At 38.9% G+C, this 22,959-nt stretch overlaps 1 protein-coding gene, 1 long non-coding RNA gene and 1 pseudogene across 2 annotated transcripts; 1 reads left to right on the top strand and 2 right to left on the bottom strand.

The window, feature by feature from the left end:
- Positions 1-2,788: 2,788 nt before the first annotated feature.
- LOC140162849 (microfibril-associated glycoprotein 4 pseudogene) lies at positions 2,789-7,114 on the top strand (annotated as a pseudogene).
- Positions 7,115-7,620: 506 nt separating this feature from the next.
- Positions 7,621-10,715, bottom strand: LOC140162848 (uncharacterized). The gene is made up of 3 exons (XR_011860361.1): positions 10,689-10,715; positions 9,829-9,998; positions 7,621-8,159 (listed from the first exon to the last, which is right to left on the bottom strand). It is a non-coding gene; the product is annotated as an uncharacterized lncRNA (long non-coding RNA).
- A 439-nt stretch (positions 10,716-11,154) lies between these two features.
- LOC140163274 (protein Skeletor, isoforms B/C-like) lies at positions 11,155-22,959 on the bottom strand. Its single transcript, XM_072186671.1, has 11 exons — positions 22,866-22,959; positions 21,820-21,969; positions 20,743-20,815; positions 18,731-18,836; positions 17,261-17,432; positions 15,792-15,864; positions 14,371-14,602; positions 13,079-13,318; positions 12,128-12,557; positions 11,437-11,630; positions 11,155-11,328 (listed from the first exon to the last, which is right to left on the bottom strand). Exons 1-11 carry the CDS (start codon positions 22,924-22,926, stop codon positions 11,155-11,157), a joined length of 1,905 nt encoding a protein of 634 aa, XP_072042772.1. The 5' UTR covers positions 22,927-22,959.

Genomic DNA, 22,959 nt, shown 5'->3' with positions numbered 1-22,959 from the left:
ATTGTTATCACAAAAACTTGATACGTACCCTCTATAGAATGTTACGTAAAGAATTCAATAGGTGTTGGATCGACCAGCTTCCATGTCTCTTACTTCCATGATTGAATGGATTGATTACTCTAAAATGAAACGATAAAAACAAAGAATCATGAAAAAAACCATACAAGATAAAATAATAAAATAATATAAACAATGTTAAAGATAAAATCAAGAAAATAGAGAATAAAATTTCCTCAAATCAGAAAAAAACCATTGACAGACATCATAATCTGTCAGAAATTACTGCATGAGATTCGAACCATCAATCTTCTCCACAAGTTCTCTTTATCCTCGCACTATAGTCTAATGCTCTGCTCACTAGGCCACAACGTATCAGGTGAATGATTACCGCATTATCATGAACAAGTTTGTTCGATCTTGTTCATAATTGTATGTGTCGATAGGTTTCACCCTTTTAACTACACGTACCCTTAATGATCAGTGATAATAGTCGGCTTTTACAGGGATGGCGCTCTCTCGTTTCCATGAACTCCGTAGCGCCATTAGGCGAACGTTTACGGTATACATATACCGGGCAAGAGAGAGACTGTATAAAATGTAAAGTCTTAGCTAGTCTTCGAGCTTCCATTGTGACAACAGGACAAGGTGCGCGCATAGTTCGCAAAAAAATCATTTTGGCCAATGATCGGGTGAATTTGGGTGGGAAACGGGATCTTTTCCTTTGACTTCCCGACTTCTCTTTCATTTGTTTGCCATGGGCAGGGCCGTTCCGACCATTAAGCCAGGTAAGGCGGTCTCCTAGGGCGGCAAACGCAGAGGGGCGAAAAAAAAACGGGAATGGAGAAAGAGAAGGGAAGAAAAAATGAGAGCGGATAAAAAGAAAAAAATGGAAGGGATAAAAAATACAGAAAAGAAGGAAAACGGTCGTGGGCAGCAGTGGCGTAGCGACGGGCAGGTGAGGGCACGTGCCCTGGGCGCCGAATTGACCAATTCAGCATCGATTCTGCGCCCCTCCAAGCGATGAAAGTCAAAATTTTCGCGCGCTTCGCGCGTATTTCACTACAAAAATCATTTTAAAGATCAATTTAAAATTCATTCAGCCAAAATTTATTTGTGGTAGACCCTATTTAAAATCCATTTATAATTCATTATAGCCAAGATTTATTTGTGGTAGGCAATGGTTTCAAGAATCGGGGCGAGGGGACATCACTAGGTATCCCTAGCCCCACCTAGCCCCTAACTACGCCGCTGGTGGGCAGTATACTAGGTCAAAACCTGTAGGTCAAAACTGACAAGTTTCAAGGGGGTAACCACCTTTAACACTTTTTTGGTATGCTTTGGTGGGGCGGCATGGAGAGGCTTTGCGTTAGGGCGGCAAAATTCCTAGGAACGGCCCTGGCCATGGGGCACTTTTCTCTTTTATTTATGTCAGGGGGGCACTCTGCCCCGACACCGCTGGTTACGCTACTGACCCTATATAAGAAGTTATGGAAACCTATGTGTGGGGGTATGTAGGTCAGTCCAAACGGCGAACCCTAATTTACAAATAAATACCTTCAATCTTTTTTCTTCAAACATGCTATGTTCTAACTAAGAACCACTTGACCATGTATAGATGAGTTGACCTCAATGTTTATCAACAAAGGCAAGGGACTGGTATATCGATATGCTTGAGTAAACCCAATGCAACCACTATGTCCACTGTTCAAAAGACTTATTGTGATGTGGCGGGAGTTTTAAAAACACGAGCCCTGAACAAAATATGATGCGTGCGCATACTGCCAGGCATTGACGTCAGAAGTCAACTCATCTGTAGTTTGAATATCTTTTTCTGTTATTTAGATCTCAAAATGACATGCTTATGAAATAATTGTTTTCTGTCTTCCTTTAAAGTGATACAATAGGACTTGCTATCGACTGCTCTAGACATCCGTGCGGGGCAGATTCAGGAACTAGGAATTGCACGCATAGTACCAACGGGAAATCGTGAAGCTATTTTGACCGATGATAATATATGTTACATTATATGTCTGACTTCATCAACCTTCCTCAATAGATAGCCACATCCTGATTCTTCACCTATGTCACTACTTCTGATGTACAGGTTGTAACAAAAAAAATTATACAGATTAGAAAATAGTATTCATGGTATTAGGCAAACATTTCACTTATTGATTGTATTGGTTTTTACTTTGTCGTCAAGGTAATTTATTAAGCTAATATTTGAGTTTTGTTTCAATGTTGTGGTCTCCAAACGAAGATATTGTCAATTGAGTAAAGTGGTCAGCTTGAATTGAGTTGAATCATGAACCATCTGATCGGTGCTCTTAAGATGAGCAATTTTAAACAAGGTGTCACGGTACAGTTGAACTTGACATGTACGAACATGGCTAAAACTCCGGCGATTTTTTAGTAAATCGAGCTTATATGTTAGCCAAGATGTTACTGATTCCGCTGCATTTAACACTTTTAAATGTTAAGAACAAAAACACAATTGCGTATAAATCATGAAAGTCAATTTTACCGACCGTAAGCTTGATATGCTCACACATGTCAAAAGTGGCCCAACTCGTTTTCTGGACGATTTAGTGAATGGGGTATAGCGTTTGAGCCCAAACTAGTAAAGAAACTAGTAAAGTTTTCTTGTTAGCCAAGATATTACTTATTCCACTGCAAATAGCATTGTTCCAATGATCCCTTTTATTTTTTTCTGAAAAGCAAAACTGGAATTGTATAACTTTTTTTGTTACAGTCTGTGGTACTATAGATCAATTTAGACTAAAGCAAGACAACAGTAAACACGCTTTTAAGCAAACCATATACAATTATCATCATGGAGAGCACACTACGCCATGCTGCCTTATTCATAACCATATTATTTCTCTACGCGGGATGTACCAACGGCTATCCTCAGAAAAGAGCTACCAATAATATATTGGATTCCGATGGAATCGCACATCTATTGGACACACAAAACCAGCTCCTCAGCCAAATGGTAGCTTACTTAAACACATTGACGAAAGGCACGCATCTAACAGCCGGGGATTGTTCGGACGTCGCCGCGCAAGGACCGTACATTAGCGGTGTCTACACGATAACACCATGGGATGATTTAGGTCGTCGAGGATCGTTTCAAGCCTTCTGTGATCTGGAAACAGAAGGAGAAAGCTGGACTGTGATACAGAAACGATTTGATGGATCAGTAGATTTCTTTCGTGGTTGGGAGGACTATAAAAACGGTTTTGGAGACCTAAATGGGGAGTACTGGCTTGGACTTGAGAAGATCAATCGACTGACTAAAACAGGGTCCTCTTGGAAGTTGAAGATCGAGTTGGAAGATTTCGATAATAACACTGCTTATGCTGAATATGATGATTTTGGTGTCGGGGATGAAGCAACCAATTATCAGCTTGCGTTGGGAGAGTATAGTGGAACGGCTGGAGACGGGCTCGGCGTTCATGCGAATATGCCATTCACGACAAAGGACAGAGATAATGACTTTGCTAGTGGACAATGTGCTGTTGGACATAAAGGTGCTTGGTGGTACAAGAAATGTCACGCTTCAAATCTCAACGGCTTCTACTCGGGTTATCCTCAGCAATCTTCTGCTACAATGGCATGGTGGGCTTTTACTGGATCTCATGAAGCACTGAAGAGAAGCGAAATGAAAATAAGGCTAGTGAACTGAGACGTCTCAAAAGTTTTGTCACTCAAATGGAGTACCGTAAATTCCGGACTATAAGCCGTATCTTCGAAATATCGCGAAATTAAAATCATTCTGACGTCAATGTATTTGCAGTACCGTTATACATCTTGTAGATTATACTTAAACATCTTAAGCCATGGCAGGAGTTTTTGAACAGGTGTTTTGATGAGTTTCCTTCACGGAAATGTAGTTTGACTTTGCGATACAGGACTTGAGCGAATAAGATGCAGATAATAATAATATACTAGTTATCCATTAGGTTTTACTGCCTGAACAGAATTGATCATGTATCACCTCCTTATTCAACCAAATCGAAGGTAATAACTCTTGCAGTGAGTTATCAGCATTCAACCCCAAATTGGCCTGAGGCAAAACTCACTTCCTGGTAACTAACTAGACACGTTCAGACCCGAATTATTACTCGAGTTAAATTTTTTACAACCCGTGATAAAATACCACAAATATTTTCGCTAACTCGACTGATTGTCCATACATAGCTTACCCCGACCTTTTAACACGACCTGCTGACGTGAATTTACCACGACCATTTTGTACCCCGGGATAATTTCCGGAAGTAGCGCGCAGGTTCTTAAAGTAAATATGCAGTCCGATTGTAAACCAATTTCATTCGAGTAAAATTCGCAACGGAAAATGGAAAACGTGATGCAAAACATTTTATTTGATTTAACTGTTGACAAAATATTTTACCAAAATGTTTGCCCAAATATAATTTTATAAAAACGTATTCATGATCTTTATATAACCCGACATTTAAATGCTATTAAAAAGTTTTGTATAAACATGTATTTGCAGGGTCATTAGGCCTACACCATTCAGCGAAGAAAAAACGCACGCCTGATTCATGTAAAGTAGTTTAGAGCAAGAACTCAGATGTTTACCTCGACTGTTACCTCTAGTGCGATCCACACATGCATCAACCTTGACTGCTCCGGTCGGGTTAAGGATTTACCTCTGACTTTTTCAGAGGTAAATCAGTCGGGTTGAGGTCGGGATAAGCTGCCCCGACTACTGTCCAGACGGGCACAAACTCGACATTTATCACGAGCTTACCCCGACTGGGCACTTTACTCGAGGTAAATACCCCTTTACTCGAGTTAAATACCCTACGTCTGAACACGGCTAATACCACACAAGGTACTTTTTATGTAACTCATTGACCCATTTGTGTTACATACTGCCTCTAGCTATAATAAAAGACTAGTGATCTGGTCAACTCATTGACAGATACCATCAACCTCAGGAGGGAATTCAATTTTTGATCAATTCTCTTTAGGTATCGAAACGTAATGTTTGATTTCATTGGTTGTATTTAAAACAATTAATTATAATATATTCATTGGCAAACAGGGGTTTAATTAACTCCCCTCGCCAACAATTGAATTAGAAAAGAAACAAAAACCACAAAAAAACCAGAACATTAAATTTTGAAATATCGTAGCTTCACAACCAGGTTTGGTTGAGTTCTCTACTAGTCTTTAAATGCAACAAATTAATGTACATGTAGGAATCTGCATAAAAATTGAAACTGATGCGCGTAACATCAGTGAACCAAAAACTCAAATAATATTTCCGCAAAGTACCTTGGATTTCCTGTTTCGTTGTATCGTAGACTTTGTGTCATATCATTTTGTTATTGAGCTACCCATGATATTGTTGTGACGATAATTCGGCACCAGAGAAGATTTCTTACCCTTCCCAGAATCCTTTGCAACATGATACGTCAGCTTATTTCATCAAATGATACTCACATTACTTTGTACAGGTTCCCTTTTTTAATTTTGAGAACAGACTGGCTGAACATGGCTCTATAGTCAAGTAAGAAACTTTTGCAAGGAACATTTCGTCACTATCGACCCATGTTGCACTGGATAGCAAATCAGTGTAGAAAATTTAAAATGGAAGAAATGCATTATGGGAATCGAAGATATCTTCTCTGATTCGGCGCTATCTGTCTCATTTATTATGTGTTAAATTCTAGAAACGCTGTATTTCAATTATACGTCCCGCGTATGACGTTTTACGTGCGTCTAGGTATGGTCCAATTTGTTTATTTTGGTCCAGGTTCCTGATTGGTCACCAACCATGCACTCTTCCCTGCTCTTAACCGATTGTTACATTGTAGCTAGAAAGTTGAGTTGACATCATACCGTCAGTTTTGCGGCGCACTGCGTTTCGGTTTAGTACTTTGTGCATACAAGCGACTTTATTTCTTTAGCATGGCCATGTGTTAGTCAAATTGTTATTGGGCTATTCAAGTTGAATAATACTGATTTATAGTGCGTTACGCACAGGCACAACGCCTAGACGTTGATCCACAAGCCTCAGCACATTTTACAGGTTGTGTCGCTGACCACCACGGCCCAAATCATTCCATAAAAGCGCACACCCTAGACAATCCACAAAAGACCTTTGTAACCAGATCAGTTCCCAGAGTTCCGTACGGGTTACAATTAGCAGTAAGTTCCTTGTCCAGTGGAACTCCTTTTTCCACGAAGATGTAGACCTACTAAACCACCGTCAGTGTTTAAATCCGCATCCCGCCTTAACGATTGAGCTAACTTCACCCCTTGATATCACCCCAGCATGATCTTTTCATATTCCCAAGGAAGTTCCAATCCCGGCTAGATCTCGGCAAAATGGTTAGAATTGCTGGGAGATGACCAAGACGTGGAGTTTTGTCCAATAGTACGTCATACGTCTAGTATCGTTGCGAAGAGGTACTCGATCCTTCCATTTGATTTGCACCAGTTTATACAATATGGACTTTCTGCTTTGATATCGTCCAGTGTCACTTGCCATTTTCGGGAGGTCTTATCGGTCATATCTTCAGACGATATAGCGGGCACTACTGCGCGAACCTGCTCATCACAATGACATTGATTTTGGTCCTCGGGATTTATATGGTATGAATGAAAGCGGTTGGAATACAACATTTAGGATACTTATTTGTGACCCGGCAGCACAAATGAGCCGTAAATTCCCTAAATTGTATTCTGAGTTACGGTGTAAAATGTGTACGAAGGTCGTATTCATCGGTAACTTAAGCTGGCCGACATCTGTCTCATTTTGATAGTCAAAAACTAATCAATAATCCTATTATCGATGTGGATAATAAGCTTCTACCTTAGATGGCTATAGAACTTTTAATAGCTCTGGTCTTTGTTTGCTTTTGCTAAATCCTGTTCAAGTATTGGGTTACCAGGCATTGTATTTTGTACAGGTATGCATAACCAACAATTAACAATGAGAGAACTTTCTTAAACCTCGTTGACTTGGGGTCGATCCTTCATGTAATTATTTCGTGTAAGCTAATCCTAACCCTAACCCTAATCCTAACCCTAATCCTAACCCTAACCCTAACCCTAACACTAACCCTAATCCTAACCCTAATCCTAACCCTAAACTAACCCTAACCCTAACCCTAATTTCGTGTATAATTACATGAAGGAGTAACCTGACTTGGTCATGATTTGAAATGACCGCCAATTATGACTGTTTGCTATTTATTGCCAGCAATGTGGAAAAAGAGACACATGTAAAAACGTAAAAAGCTATAATTTTGTTGAAGGAGCAAAGTTTAACAAACCATAACCCCGCTTCTGGATATCGTTTGAAGTCAAATGATATACCATTTTTAAGTTAATGATGTTCATTTTTTAAACACGAAATAAAACAAAATTGACCTGGGGAGGAATTTACGGCTCATTCGCCGTGAACGGTCACATTTGGGGGACGGGGGTGGGGTCAACGTCGATGGTCACAACTACCTTGGTGAACTTTGATAAATAGGTTAATAATTGGTAAGACAAGGGCGGGTGTAAGAGCAACAGTTGCTGTATAGAAAATCACACAATGTTGACCACGTCGTCAGAGTAAAGCACCAGTAAACAAGTTGCAGTGACGTGGCCACAAAATCATGTGGGCCAGCATCTGAAGAGGTGATGACATTCTTTCTATAACAATAACCTATTTGAATAACGATTGGTCACATGCTAATTAGGAATTGTCATATCCAGATTTCAATTATCCTTGGAATGTATCTCTTGACTCGACAATTCTTGTTCGATCCGCTTCTTGAACAAAGTAGATGGACGGGATACTAGATTACTATAATCCGCCCACATAAATATAACTCGAAGAGTGCGGGTATCGACCAGGGATGAAACAGCTTTGTACTGCCCTCTGTAGTCGGAAAATACGAAAGGGTGTTAATGACGAGGATAGTTGCCTGATATTCGGCGGTATGCGGTAATTAAGATGGGAAAAAATATCTAAACTCACGATATATAAAAATTCAATTAACTTTTCAAATTTATTTCATTATAACGGTTAGTAAAAGGCCAGCGAGAAGAGTCACAACAGAAATACAGCAACTCATAGTAGCGCCATCAACCACGTGAATCTTCCAGCCTAGGTATTGATGTGTGTAACACTGGGAAAATGAAAAAGGAAAGGGAATTAATAATATCTGTAGAAAATCAAGATTATAAATGTATATTGAACAACAAGACCTGTTTATCAACCAATTTTGTTCAATTACGAACTAAAAATCGTAACTTTTTACAGTGTCGACTTCAGGTACAAAAAAAGTATGCCCTTGTTTAATATTAACTCTAGAGGGCGACATGATACATGTAGTCGCTACCGTTCCCGGTGATTCATGTAAGGCATGTTTCACTGTTGTAACAGGGATGGTCATCTTGAATTCGGCGAAAATCACCATTATATGCCCGTGAGAAAACACGTCGAAATTATGCGTGAGGGCAAGGCATAGCTAGCTCATAGCTAGCCAACTCCCCGTGTTAATTGAATGGAGATTTGACCGAAAATATTGAGCTATATTGGTAACGGACCGCTCCGTTCTGAAGGATGCCACAAAAAACGGTACAAGCTACATTTAAAGTATTCTATGAAGGATATGTAAACGACAGATAACACCAAAAATATGAAGAAATTATTTCCAAACCGTGTTAAGGGATCTAAAATGAGCGTTTATTGCGTTTCGACAGTATTTTTTGTGGGACATGAGAGCACCTCAGACCTATCGAAAAATCACAATATAATACAAATTTTATGACAAATTATAAAAATTTGATATTTTTCAAATTTTTGATATATAACAGTACTCGAAGTAAATTATATATATCTAATGACATATTCTTAAAGTGTATGTAGCAGGAGGAAAAGCCGACAGTCAATTGAAAATTTTGACCTTTCATATTGAAGATATAGATTTTTTCCCAAAAAAGACCTAATTTTTTTTGGTGTTTTAGGAAGAAAAATCCATATCTTCAATACGATATAGGTCAAAATTTTCAATTGATTGTCGGCTTTTCATCCCACCTACATACACTTTAAGTATAAATCATCAGATTTATAAAGTTTACTTCAAGTACTGTTAAATATCAAAACTATCAATTTTAATGATTTGCCATAAAATGTGTATTACATTGCGAATTTCAAAATCAAAATTATTTGATATCAGAAGGACATTCTTCGTATTCAGAATGCAATTCGATATGTCTGATGTGCTCTAATGTCCCACAATAAATACTGTCCAAACGTTCATACCCCAGCCCTTAAGTCAACAATCATTATGTTGCTCATTTTCAACAATGCTGGTTAACAAAAAGCAGGCCATTGTCTCATTTCGTGAACAATGGTCCACATACCATTGTTTCCTTGCGTTTCCTTTATAATCGGTTACCCAACTGAAGCTGTATTATAGCAGCTCATTGGGATACCGCACATATAAAACAGACACATGAGCACAGCCAGAGAAGATCCGATTTAATCAGTTGAGCTGTTTCAATGAGTGTTATCTTGGTTTAATAGCTTTTATTGGAGTTTAAGTCCTGCAAAGGTGAGGTGAATTCTACTGTAGACATGACTGCATCATGGCTAGTCCGAAATTAGGATAGTGTTAGAGTTAGGTTTAGTGTTAGAGACTGGGTACTAGCAAACTTTTCGGCATAGCGGGTGCCCAGATAATTTGGTGGGTCCCAATGTCGCTATAACGTGTTATCGCACTATTCTTAAATGTTTGGTAGTCATCATGTTTCACCTAAATCTCCCCGCATAAATTCTGATCGGTCCCTTACCTGGTAATACACTAAGTCTGGGGTGTCTTCATCTGGTGTCCAAGTCAATGTTCCCGGGTTGTTTGGGGATTCGCACTGTCGCTCTAAAGCGTTATCTCTATATTCTTGGAATGTTTGGTAGTCATCCGGGTTGAACAAACCAACGCTACGCCATTCACATAAACTCCCGGCTAAGAAGGAAGGAAGACAAAACGTTAACCCCTTGAGCACTACCTGTCGATCTAACATTGCCTCTGATAGGTCAATTACATGATATCTTCATTTTAATCACCAATCAGAATGGAGTTTTGCAAATAATTCACCCCCATTTTTTTGCGTGGTGAAATTATTCCAACAATGTTGCTGATTGGTCCAATTGGTAATGAAAACTCCTTTTTTTGACCAATAGGCAGGTAGTTCTCATAGGTTTAAATAAGAAAGTCTTGAAAAAAGTGGGATTTCGTTTCGGTGAAAACCACTACTCCCCATTGTATTGTATTTGTTTTTTGAAGTACAACAAAAGATTGTTGCACTGTATTAACAATTTTGCGAAGAAATGATTTTCATTCTTTGTCAATTTTAGAAGATTATGAAGAAATACAGAGGGCGCATTAAAGACACTCTTGATTCAATACTTATCTTTTTTCAAACATTTCAATGTTATTGGAAACATTTACCGTAAGGCCTATTATAATAATGAAACAATTGACCAAATTATAATGAAAAACAGAGATAAAAAGACTAGTTTGGGTCTGAAATTCTGACAACTTGACAGAAAATGCCGTACTGCACAGGTCGGCAACCAATTACGGCGCGCCTTTGCCCCGACGTTAGACGCGATTTAAATTTTTTATCTCTGTCTTTCATTACAACCAACTTACACTCAGGACCAGCGTAAATCATCACACTCTGCAAAAAACATTTTAAGGAAGATTAATACACTGACAGTGACATCAACGTATTGGCATGACAATCCGAATATTCACAGCACGCATTAACTGCATGTTTATCATCCACTCTAATGATTTAATAAGAATTATTTCTTGAATGTGTAAAATGTTGGTGTGTAAAAATATGTACCTACCCTTTTACATGGATTGTGACTCGACAGTTATTAGCAGCACAAGTTATTGAGAGTCGAACATTTGACAAATAAGCAACCAAGGTAATCTTACTCGTTTCTAAGAGAACTTCAACGAGGATTTTATCAATAAAACTTATCATTGCTGTAGTCGTCGTCGTCATCATCATCATCATCATTGTCATCATCATCATCATCATCATCATCATCATCATCATCATCATCACCGGACATCATCATCATTGTCATCATAACCTTTATTCGCATCATTTTAACATCATCGTCGTCGTGTTGTCATCAACAACGGCAGTAGCAACAACATTGTCATCATCATGATCATCAGCAGCATTATTATCCTTTTCCTCCTCCCCCTCCTTAACTTCCTCCTCCTCCTCCTCCTCCTCCTTCTCCTCATCCCCATAGTACTCGCTTGTGTATAGCTGAGAGTGAGTGTGAGTATATGGGATACGTATGGAGAGGTGTGAGAGAGTACCATTTTGTGTATAGATGGTCAAATTTACAACCAAAAAATATTTCAAAGGACTTACTTCTTTATCTTCTGGAGTCTTTTGTGCGTAGCCACCAATCTCGTCATTTGAAATATAAAATGGATGATAATTAGCTGTCTGGTCCGGATCATCCCCGCCATTTATCGTGAATGTATATTTCTTGTTTCGTCTGACCGTTATTTCAGGGATAATTAGTCCATTTACATACCAAGCTATACCCCAGCCAGGGGAACCTAGTAGGAATCAAAAATAATTCAATATTCTCACGTATTATAATTATATTGCTATTACATAAAACAAATCCAACCGCCATGTGCCTAGAGATGGCAGTCTACCATGTGATCTTGGGTCTGCGAGGCAGTTGATTGAATGCGCGAATTTCATCAATTTGGCCTGATTTGGTGGAAAACGGGGTTGGCCCCCAAATGCATACCGATAACTCTCAAAGTGTAGCTAAAGATCAAAGCAAACCGCACGTATGATCAGTATGCACACGTGATCAGTATGCAAATACGACGCGTAATTTGCACACTGAGCATTTTTTTGGCATACTGAGCATGTGCGCCGATTGATCAATACATTGATCCAAACAAGGTATAAATGATCGCGTGAATATCACATGCTGCACACATGGCCGTTTCGCAAGGAGGGCACGTGAATATCACATGGTCCACACGTTGATATCTTATGGCCATCATGTGGATACCGCAGGATGTACACGAACACATACCTGTTATGCCTTCGTATCCCTGTTGTCCTCCAGCCTGTCCAATATCTACCATAAATTCCTCCACATCTTCAACCGGTTCAATCTCCCAAGGAGGCAACTCCACGTCTTCCCCGGTTGAAAATGGCGGACATGACGAATTCTGGCGACCAAAGTTGATCTTAAAATCCGTTGATGGCTGCTGACGATGCTTAGCTGCCAAACCAGACGGGTTTATGGGACCAACAGCCCACGCAATATATACATCTTCATCAATAGGAATGACTTGATCGCCAGTAGTATCACCAGTGTTCAGTGGTCTTGTGTAAGAGATGGTTATGATACCATACAGGTTAGAGTAGTCTCCTACTGTGACGTCATCAGTTCCACTTGGTTTAGACACATCATCTGGGCATGCGCCGGTACCAGATCCAGGTCCATCGCCGAGAACGCACTTAAAGAAAAAGATACGGGAAAGTTAATTGAATAAACAATACACGTATAAAACTGATGTCACAATCAAATGCAAGTTGTTCGTTGATTTACGTCAGTAAACTAAAGAAGCTAAAAAGAGAATACCAAGGGGGAAAAACTAGGTAGGTATCAGGCATATAAACTTGGGTTAATTAATTCATTAAGTCCCAAAATGTTAATCACAAGTGCGTCCGGATTTGTCCGTAAGTGTTCCATAGTGTTTTAGGATTTGTCAGGCCTGACACACAGATTTAATCATTTACCTTTGCAAGTCTTTCATTCTAGCAAGGTGGACGTCTAAATCGGACATAGAGGCCTTTAGACAACTTCTAATAAATACTTAACTGGGCTCCTGGTGCGTGTCATTCGTGTTCATGGTGAACACATCCGCAGAATGTACGGATCCGTTTCGATAAAAAGGCATTCAACCTCTAATCAACTCAGTCACGGATAACTTCCCACTGATAGCGTTGTGGGATCAAACCAAATCCTATCCCTTACCTGTTGATAAGCGCTGAGGTAATAATCCACAGCATTAGCCTCTGTACCAAGCTCATTCAGCCAAGCCACCGTTACATCACTCCCTACCATCCGTGTTGTGCTGTCCGAACCGCTAAGACCAAAGGCTAGATAGTTTCCTGGTTTTATGCGACCACTGAGGGCGATGTTTATAGTGTCGTCTTCAATTGTCCATCTGACTTGGTAAGTGTCATCAATAAGGACCTCGCAATTGTCTTTACTCTACAAAGATAAGAATCAAATACATTTCGTAGGTGGTAAGAGCTAAAGAAAGGATAAGAAAAAGATCAGAAGAATAATCTGAGTTTATTTCCAAATTCAGATACCCACATTTTAGTCTCCCCATAGTGCAGGGGCATAGCAAGCGGGCGGACAGGTGGACGAAGTCCATGGGCCCCGAGAGTTCAGGGACCCCGAGCAAAAGCGAAAATATATAGGTTAGGGATAGGGTTGATAAAGGAGATGTTAAAAGGGCCCCGAACTGCTCCTTGCCCATGATCCCCAATGCTCTTGCTACGCACAAACACCATAGTGATTCCCAGGGGCGTAGCAAGTACATCGGCCCTATCCCTAATCCACTTCATTTTATTCGCTTTTTCTCGGTGCCCTTGAACCCTCGGGGCCCACAGACTTCGTCCACCCAGCCCACCTGCTTGCTACGCCCCTGGTGATTCCACTCTCCCCTGCTTAAACTGCGTTTAATTTAGAATTGGATAATTGAGACTTTGGAGGGGCTTTAAGCGTCAACTCGTTGACCTTCATGCAGAGAGATATTGGTAGTAGCTCACAGTTATTAACCAAAAGAAGGGGGTGTAAGGCCCTGATGACTTAAACTAGGGGAGCGGAGCTTAATTGTTTATTCAGTGATTTGTTCATCCGGAGGATCGTACAGAATTTGGCACTATTGTTGGTGTCATAGATGTGCTAACATAACCTGCTAGTTGTTAGGGGTAAGCCGAAAGCCGTATATTAAAGACAAATAAAACATTTTACATTAATCTGTAATTCCTCTACTAGAGAAATTAGCTATGTATTTGAATTGGGCTTCAACTTTGTCAACACTGCTGTTTTCCTCGTTTTTTCCCCAAATTTGTCATTTTAAAAATATCTAATGACAATTTTAATTTTAATATTTTACTTCCAGGAAATGTATACACCATTTTAATTTGTTTACACTTTCGCTGGGATCAATAAATAAGAATTTAATATAGTGACTAGGAAAAACGTATTTTCCGATTGATGCATGTTATAAATATTATTATAATATTCCTTACCGGAGGCTCATAAGTTGCTGGGATAGGAGCCATTGTAGTGGTTACATCTGGATCATACGGAGGGATATTCAGCTCTCCTGCATCCGGAATATCAACATGGCCGAAATCCTGTACAGCCAGAACACACCATAGACCCACGTGGCCAATGCCAAACACATTACCTTTATCCTCTGGAATTGTCACAGTCACATTTTTGTCATTGAATGGTGAACCGCGTTCCAGAGGCTCAGTGCTGGAAATTGACAACAAATATTCAAGAGGCTAGAGCACCACGTCATAGCGCAGCGCTATCGGTGGTGCCCTGATAGGCATTTTCTATCGTACCAAGAAGACTCGCATACATTTTTCATTGTAATAAAAACGATAGTACTATAAGTGATGATGTAACAGGATTAACTACCATAACAATAGATGAATACAATTTTTGAATAGATCGCTCTGCACTACAACGTTCACACGGTACCTTGGTGTACCTCGGTACCACGGTACCACGGTGCATTGAACCATAGATGTGAAATAAATGCTAATCACTTGCACCTGTAATGTTAGTATCTTTGAAAAGAGCGGTATTGTATGCAATCTATGATTGCAGACATGTATACACAGGTGATGCGTGCAACCATGCTTGTAGTGCAGAGCGATTTATTCAAAAATTGTATTAATCTATTGCTATGGTAGTTAATCCGATTATTACGTAACTTCGATAGCGTATACATGCTCATTATTATGATAGTACAATGCATTCAGCATGTTTAGGGAACGTTAAAAGGGTTATCGGCAGCTATCGGGATACCGGTAGCACTATCGAACCAAATCGAACGTGGTGCCCAGGTGGTATAGAAACAAAACAATCACAACTTATTAAATGAATTATTTTTACAATTTGGTGGAAATAATTATGGTATTCGTAAATGAATATAGCACTTTGATAAGATTTTATTTCAAAAGGTTTGTCTTTTGCACTCGATATCCATCAACAGTATTACAAACGTAATAATGTCAAGATGTAACAAATGTTTCATACCGTCATGATTACCGCATACTGACAAATCCGAAATAACTGTAAACCAGTCCCACTATAGAGGGCGACATTTAAACAGTTTTTATCATGATCGCTACCGGCGCAACCTTATAGGTTATATTGGGATGGTTTATAGAAATCTGCTATTCGATAGTATGCTATAAAATTACGGTAGATTACATATTGAAACAGATTCTTTAGGATTGTGAGGTAAATTAAGGTTCTCAGTTAAGTAAACAAATACAAAATTTCTACTTACTTAGACAGTTTCATCACCCAGGTCGGGTGACTTCTTCAGTAACGTGGAAAAATCGGTGGATGTGGGTGACGAAACTGTCTAATTGAGTAGAAACTTCGGATTTGTCTACATAACTGAGACCTTTATCTAACGGTAGATTACCTTCCGAATTCATTTTCCAGAGGAAATCCATTTGCGGTTGGTGTTTCACCCTCTCCTGCCCAATAAAAAGCGTCTATAACAAAACAACAGGAATCAAAGAGCTTATTTTCCAACCGTGTTAAGTCCACTATCCCTGTGAGATATTGCAATGTGTTGTGATGCTAGGTATTATAATTTCAGTTGGATGCACCATTACAAAGCAAACAGTGGATGGACGCACAGTAACAATACGATGTGAGGCCTTTGTTTCCCAAATGAGAACAATAGTCTGCATATTGTTATGCAGCATTGTTATGGTAAATAATAGCTTATTGATGGCACAACTCATTGTTGCTAATGTCAAACTTGTCAAAGTAATTGTGATTGTATCTCACAGGTAAATGAGACACATGGGGTTGTGGACTTAACAGGGTTTGGAAATAAGCTCTTCAAATATAAAACAATAAAATGTTGTGATTACCCTACATTGAAACCATCATCATATTCAAACATTGTGATTTCCCATATTTCCCCTCCCCTACATTATCCTTAAGGTGGAACCTAAATGGGACCACATTTAGACAGATCTCTTATCATAGTTAAAGACGACGTGAACTCTTTTGTATATGTAAAGGGTTCGAATGAATCTGAAGGCGAAAATGCTTTTTACTGTTCAAGTAGCTATTGCCAAGATCAAAATGTTTAAATGTTCATTTTCTAAAGGATACTTTCCATGATGGCGCAGCGGTACGCAAACTACCTCGTAATCGGAGGGTTGCGAGTTCAAGCCCCGGCGGTGCCACCGTGTTATGTACTTGGGCAAGGCGCTTTACCTCACTTGCCTCTCTCTACCCAGGGTTGAAGGTGTGATGTCAACTATCTACGCTAAAAGTGCAACTTTGCCATCCACCCAAGTGGTACCGTCCAACCCCGGGCTCACATACTACTACAAGCGACCGAATGACTTTGAATAATTTACGAACCATCCCTTACGCTCGCGCTCAGCACAGCGACTTTTTGATTTAACAACTCCACCCTATTCAGATTAGATTTGTGATTTTCTTTCATATTTATCCAAATGTTTCTACGATTTGTTAACCTATTTAAGCGAGATTTCCCAAATTTTGCGAGGCTGGACTTTTATAATGACGTCATTACATGGAACATGTCGGCACTTATTTTTGGTATCACTGGATAGAGGCGACTCGTAGCTATCCACTTGTACCAGATAGAAGGGCAGAGAGGGTTGAATATAAATGTCATAAAAGAGGGTTGAACCCCCACCCCACCAAGCAATACCTCAGTAAGACCAAGATTTAAGATAAATAGCGCCATCAGTATTCAACTTTGCTTTAAAATGAATACAGTTCTACATGGCATCCACATGATCCATGGCATAAAACAACATACCGGTCAACCGGTCAAAAATATCCTGGCTATTCGGTAGAGTATATACTAGTACAAAACGTACACGCTATTACTTAACTTACCAGGTCCATTACCGTCATAATCCAACTCAACCAAACTTATCTGACGATCGTTGATGATGATGACGTCACGAGCATAGACATTATGAACACGTGGCGTGAAACCCAGAGACCCCAAAGAAACCTCGGCTGGTGCTTCAAAGTCAGAAGGAATCATTACATTTCCAAAGTCAACCTAAATAAAAGCAGCCAACAAAACCAGACACGTAATGTTCTTATTGAGGAAGTATATTTTCACTCTAGAACGACGGGCCCATCAAATTTTCTTTAATTGGCTATTCAATCACACTACCCCTGTGGAAGATTTTGGAAATATCTTCCACAGGGGAGTATGAATTTCAATTGGAATGAACATATTAGCAGCTCCATTTGAAACTCACCCTCTTTCAGTCGGACGATTGAGGTTGAATCTTTCTCGGAGATTTTCTCAAATGGAGCTGCCTAATGAGTTCATTCCATTTGTAATTTATGTTCCCCCTGTAGAAGATATTTCCAAAATTTTCCACAAGGGTAGTGTGGATTTTAAATGGAATAGCCCAATTATTGGATGTAGATGTCTACCTGTATATTCGGGCCTATATATTGTTCACATAATACCTCTAAACGTACACATTGGACATATTGACAAAAGACTAAAAAAATATTTAAAATTTTGTTCGGTAAATCTACGGCACCTTCAGAAATTGTTCTCAAATGTCATGATTTGCGGGTTAAAATACGCACAACATACACTCATAGAAATTGTTTGTTGGCATTACTCAGTAAGTTGATGTAAGTCGTTGCGTCAACTTTCCGAGTAATGCCAACGCGTACAATTTGAGTAACGCTGACTCGATATCATTATGTTGGTCGCACTCATTTGCACTTACTTTATTGAGTTGTTACAACTCAGAAAATGAAACTAGCCTAGGTTAGCATAATTTTCTAGAGGTGTGCTATAGTATACAAAATTTTGCACTGATTACAAAAATAAATATTTGAATACTGCTAATTGTGCAGAAAATGATCCAATTACGTGAATTAAGTAACAAAGTACCAAATTGGAATAACAATAAGTACCAGTAACTTAATATGAACGAGTTACATCAACTTACATGTTGAGTTACAATAACTCAATTGGTTCTTTGAACCTTGTTTATTTTTCTAAGTTCCCTGAACTTGAATTCAGAAGTTGGCATTACTTAAAAGGTTGACGCAACGACTTACATCAACTTTTTAAGTAATGCCAACAAAGTTGATTAGTTGACGGAACTTTTTGAGCTTTTCAGCATTTTTTAAGTTCGGATAACTAAAATGATTTTTGTTTTGGCAACTTTTACACTAATTTTTGAGTTGTCCAAACTTACTCCTTTTGAATTGCGCCAACAAAGCGAACAAGTCATTTCTATGAGTGTAGGCATACCTGTCCTGGGAAAGTTGTCTTGGTATTTGGGAAAAAATGTTTTTTCCAATAATTTAAAAAGATCAACTTACCGTGAATTCTCGACACCAAATAGACAACCATTTGTATTCAGTCAATGTCTTCATAGGTAAGTCAACCCGTAATACGCCATCTGAAAACCCATCCAGAATATCATAGCTGTAAAAAAACCGTTTATATCATAGGCGTAAATCCTGGGGGAGGGGGGATTTTGATAAAGGCGGATGATCCATACAATTACCCCCCTTCCCCCAGCCACCCACATGTTGACGCCTGTATGTGTGTTTCTGACCAATATTGACCTAATATTGGCAATTGTATCGTAAAATGCCTATTTTTCCGTGCTTCGTTCGAATGTGTTCCACTTTTGCACTATAGGCCTATTTCACAATTTTAGCTACAATAATATGGCAAAAATATTTGTGCGCTTCGCACGCATTTGTACTATAAATATATTATGTTGCCAAAAGGTGCTGGATATACTTCAAGAATTTTTTCCTAGCCCCATCCCCAATGTCAAAAATATATCTTACGCCACTGGTTTATATTTTATAGAATTTGAAGGGTTTTGCGTCAATCATTGCTATTTATTATTTTCTCGACACTTCTCAGGACAGGTAATGGAGCGCTACAGAAAAATCCTGGGCGTTTTTGACATACGTTTTGTCCAAAGTGTCTTGACTCCTGGGGGGCTCTCTCAGCCCAGCCCCCCCCAGGAGTGGACACGTAAATAAAAACATTGCCCCCCCCCCCCCCTCCCTCGGCAATAGGTGCGCTGGGTCCGCCTCTGAACTACAATCCCGGTCAAAATTACTTGTGTAAAAATAGAATTGTTTTAAACTGTATTTTTAGTTATACTTGACATACTTTCTTTGGTGTAAAGCCTGAACCGTTTTCTGCTACAGCCCCCCCCGCCTCCTCACCCGTCATTGTTGAGTGTCTCTACGGTGCATGGCCAAATAAACAACTGGCAACATTGACAGTGTGGATGGGGGGCATATTTGAAGTAACAATATTAAAGTGTTCTAACAATTATTTTTCTGCAATTCACGATTTATGACCAATGACCATTTGTATTTGACTTTATACCTTTATACAACAATCCTACCACTTGTTGACACCAAGTGTTTACTCTTTTAGTAAATATTAGTTTACGGAGTCGTGGTGATATCAAGTTGGAAACTTTTACAAAATGAGAGCCAAATTGAAGCCATTTGCTGTATATTATGTACACTTTTATTGTGTACAATTTAATTTGGAAAAAAAGCTGAAATTTGTTTCAAAGGTAAGACCCAATTGAAACAATTAGAGGTGTGCGTGTGTGTGGGGGTGGGGGAGGCATTTTCTTATAGCCTACTGAGACTTGTGTCTATCTGTCAATTTTGATCACCAATAATAATTTTAATGGATCGGGCACTGGCTGAATTTATTCACGAGTTTCCACAATTATGACCCACCCTTCGTACACATCAATTTGTAAATGCTCTTTAGCAAAGTCATAGTTCATTGAATTTACAACCGTGTGACAAAACAGGCGAAAATAGTAACTTTTTGCACACGATTTGCAATTTAAAGAGCTCATTGTAATGAAGCTAGTATATGGATAATATAAGTGTGCTCTTTCATGTAATGACATAAAACGTGAAAAAATATTGTAAGGAACGCTTGAGGTTGTGACTTTTAAAACCTAAACTTTGGTCAAAAAATCTGTTGACCTAATGAAAAAAATATGTTTTTTAGGGGGAAGTGTTTTCTTTCGTTCGATATAAAAAATAAAACATTCTGATCGGATGAAGGGAACACTTGAGGTTTTGACAAAAACGAATCACAGATGCCTATTTTCCACTAGATCTCACACAGCTCTTACGATGCTATGCACTCAACCGTGTAGTAGAAACACAGACTGCGTAGAGGATAGACAAGCTGTGCTTGGAAATATCTGTGTGCTCGGATGTATCGAGGTGGAAACTGTGCGCATGATGGTTTATAAGAGAATCCTTTTTGTATAGAAACCTTTCCATATGATAGAGTGTAACATTGCGTTGTACGACTCTCACATGCTTACCTGCCGTTAACTGGGACAATTTCGCCTTGTGGTGACGGTTCTGAAGATTCTGAGCCCATCCACACGTATGCATCTATATATTGAGATAGAGATAAAAATTCATTTTTCTCATAATGACGAACACCTAACTAAATAAAAACCGTCCCGTTCTAATATAAAAACTACAGAGGGCGATGTTATGTTTTTACGGGATCAGTGACTATTCATCTGATATTCGTTACAATAAAATCATAACTATACATTGGGCTATTACAGTTGAAATCCATACACCCCCTATGGAAGACGTGCCCTTAATCTCCCATACGGGGAGTGTGAATTTCAAATTGACTGAAATCAGTCAAAAAGAGTAAGAGTCAAACACAAAAACAAAAACAAAAACAACAACAACAAAAACAACAACCACACATTTCTATATATTTTTCATTCTATTTAGATTGAGTATTATATCATCTATTGTTAAAAGATCGAAATAATAATAGCCAATTTAAGAGAGATATTTACAATGTTTCTCGTTTCCATAAGATAGTGACACAGAAGTACACTTAAATGACCACAAATAATGTATTCTGGTTTAATGAATGCCATTATCGGTATAAAATTGATTTATAATTCTCATTTCGCTGACCAATTAAACTTAGGCTCAAATTTAATCTAAAGGCAAGATATTAAAAGCAAATCTGAATGACAATCAAATCTCACAAATGGCAATACCAATACTTATATTGAAGTTTTTATAATCGCTATCATTTTCAAATCGGCAACCCTTCCTTGCAAAAGAATGCTTTTCTATTCCCCGTAGAAGAAGCTATATGTAAAAACAATGTATTGCCCTGTACTATAGGTATGCCGCACTCATCACCTGTCATGCCTGTATCCCGGATCTGTGTATGTGTGCAATTATAGATTGAATACAATACGGCTCTTTTTGAAGACACAAATCGTACAGGTGTGAGTGAAACGTACAATGTGAAATTTCCATAGAAATACGATCATAATTAATCCTGTAACATCACTACTGCTACATCGAATTATTCCAGAATGACTTGGCTACATTTTTTTTACTAGTGTTCAATTTACCTGGTCCTAGGCCATCGTAGTAAAAGTCCCTGATATAGAGTCTCTGATTAGTAGCCACATAGACCGTCCCTTTGACACCATGGGCTAGCGATGATAAGTCACCAATGAGTTTACCAAAATAATCTTCTGTTAGTGCGAGCACTGTAATATCTGCAGTATTAAGAAAGTGAAACAAAATCATGGCAAACAGGAAATGAAAATAAAGTTTTGAATATGAAGACCTGAGCGCAAGAAGACCGTAAGTCCACTTGGCCCCTCAACATGTATACACTTTGTTGCGTATAGTTTCGTATAGTTTGGTAATGTTTTATACATGTTCAGGGGCCAAATCTTTCACAACCTTTCACAGGAACATGTATTAAACATTATAAAACCCTAAGAAACTATACATAACTTTAGTGTATACATGTTGAGGGGCCAAGTGGACTTACGGTCTTCTTGCGCTCAGGTCTTCATATGGAATCCGTTTCCACACAATGTCACCAATCCTAATAATACACTGTTAAAAATTAATGTAGTTTTACAGAGTCCGTAAAGAAAAATCTATCAATTGTGCACATCAGAGTTTTATGCTTATATATATGTAATAGCCAGAGTAGGATGGGCAAGTGGACTGCGGAGAAGTCTAGTATGGGAAAGGTAAACTTCTACTTACATGTTTTCAGTGAAGTCTAGATACAATAAACATAATGTTTCGTCGAAAATAATAAAGGAGACAAGTGGACAAAGCGAACCCGCCTGGGAATCCAACCCAGGACCTCAGGTTTACGAGACCTGTGCCTTAACCACTCGGCCACGGGAGCTTCGTGATTAGGCTGGTTGAAATTCGAACCCATAAGCGGTCACTTAAACTTATATCCTCCCTGCAAATAGTATATAGCCTATAGTAGCTAGGGCCGTAAATTCGAGAAATAATTTGCCACCCTCCCTGTGCTATTACAGGGAAAAACAGTGGCATGCTCGACGGGAATTATATAAATAAATATAATTCTTTTCTCTCCATACAAGTCTAGATACAACTTTATTAAAGTATCTTACATACTTACCCGGCCACAGACTGAGCCCAATACCAGCAATTACAGCAAACCTGAAGAGAAGCTTCATCATGTCCTTTAAGTAATGAATATTCCTAAACCCCAA

Source organism: Amphiura filiformis, chromosome 10, assembly GCF_039555335.1.
Source record: "Amphiura filiformis chromosome 10, Afil_fr2py, whole genome shotgun sequence".
In the NCBI taxonomy this organism is placed as follows: domain Eukaryota; kingdom Metazoa; phylum Echinodermata; class Ophiuroidea; order Amphilepidida; family Amphiuridae; genus Amphiura; species Amphiura filiformis.
Note: the sequence above shows the minus strand (reverse complement) of the source record. Positions and strands in the feature narration are given on the sequence as shown.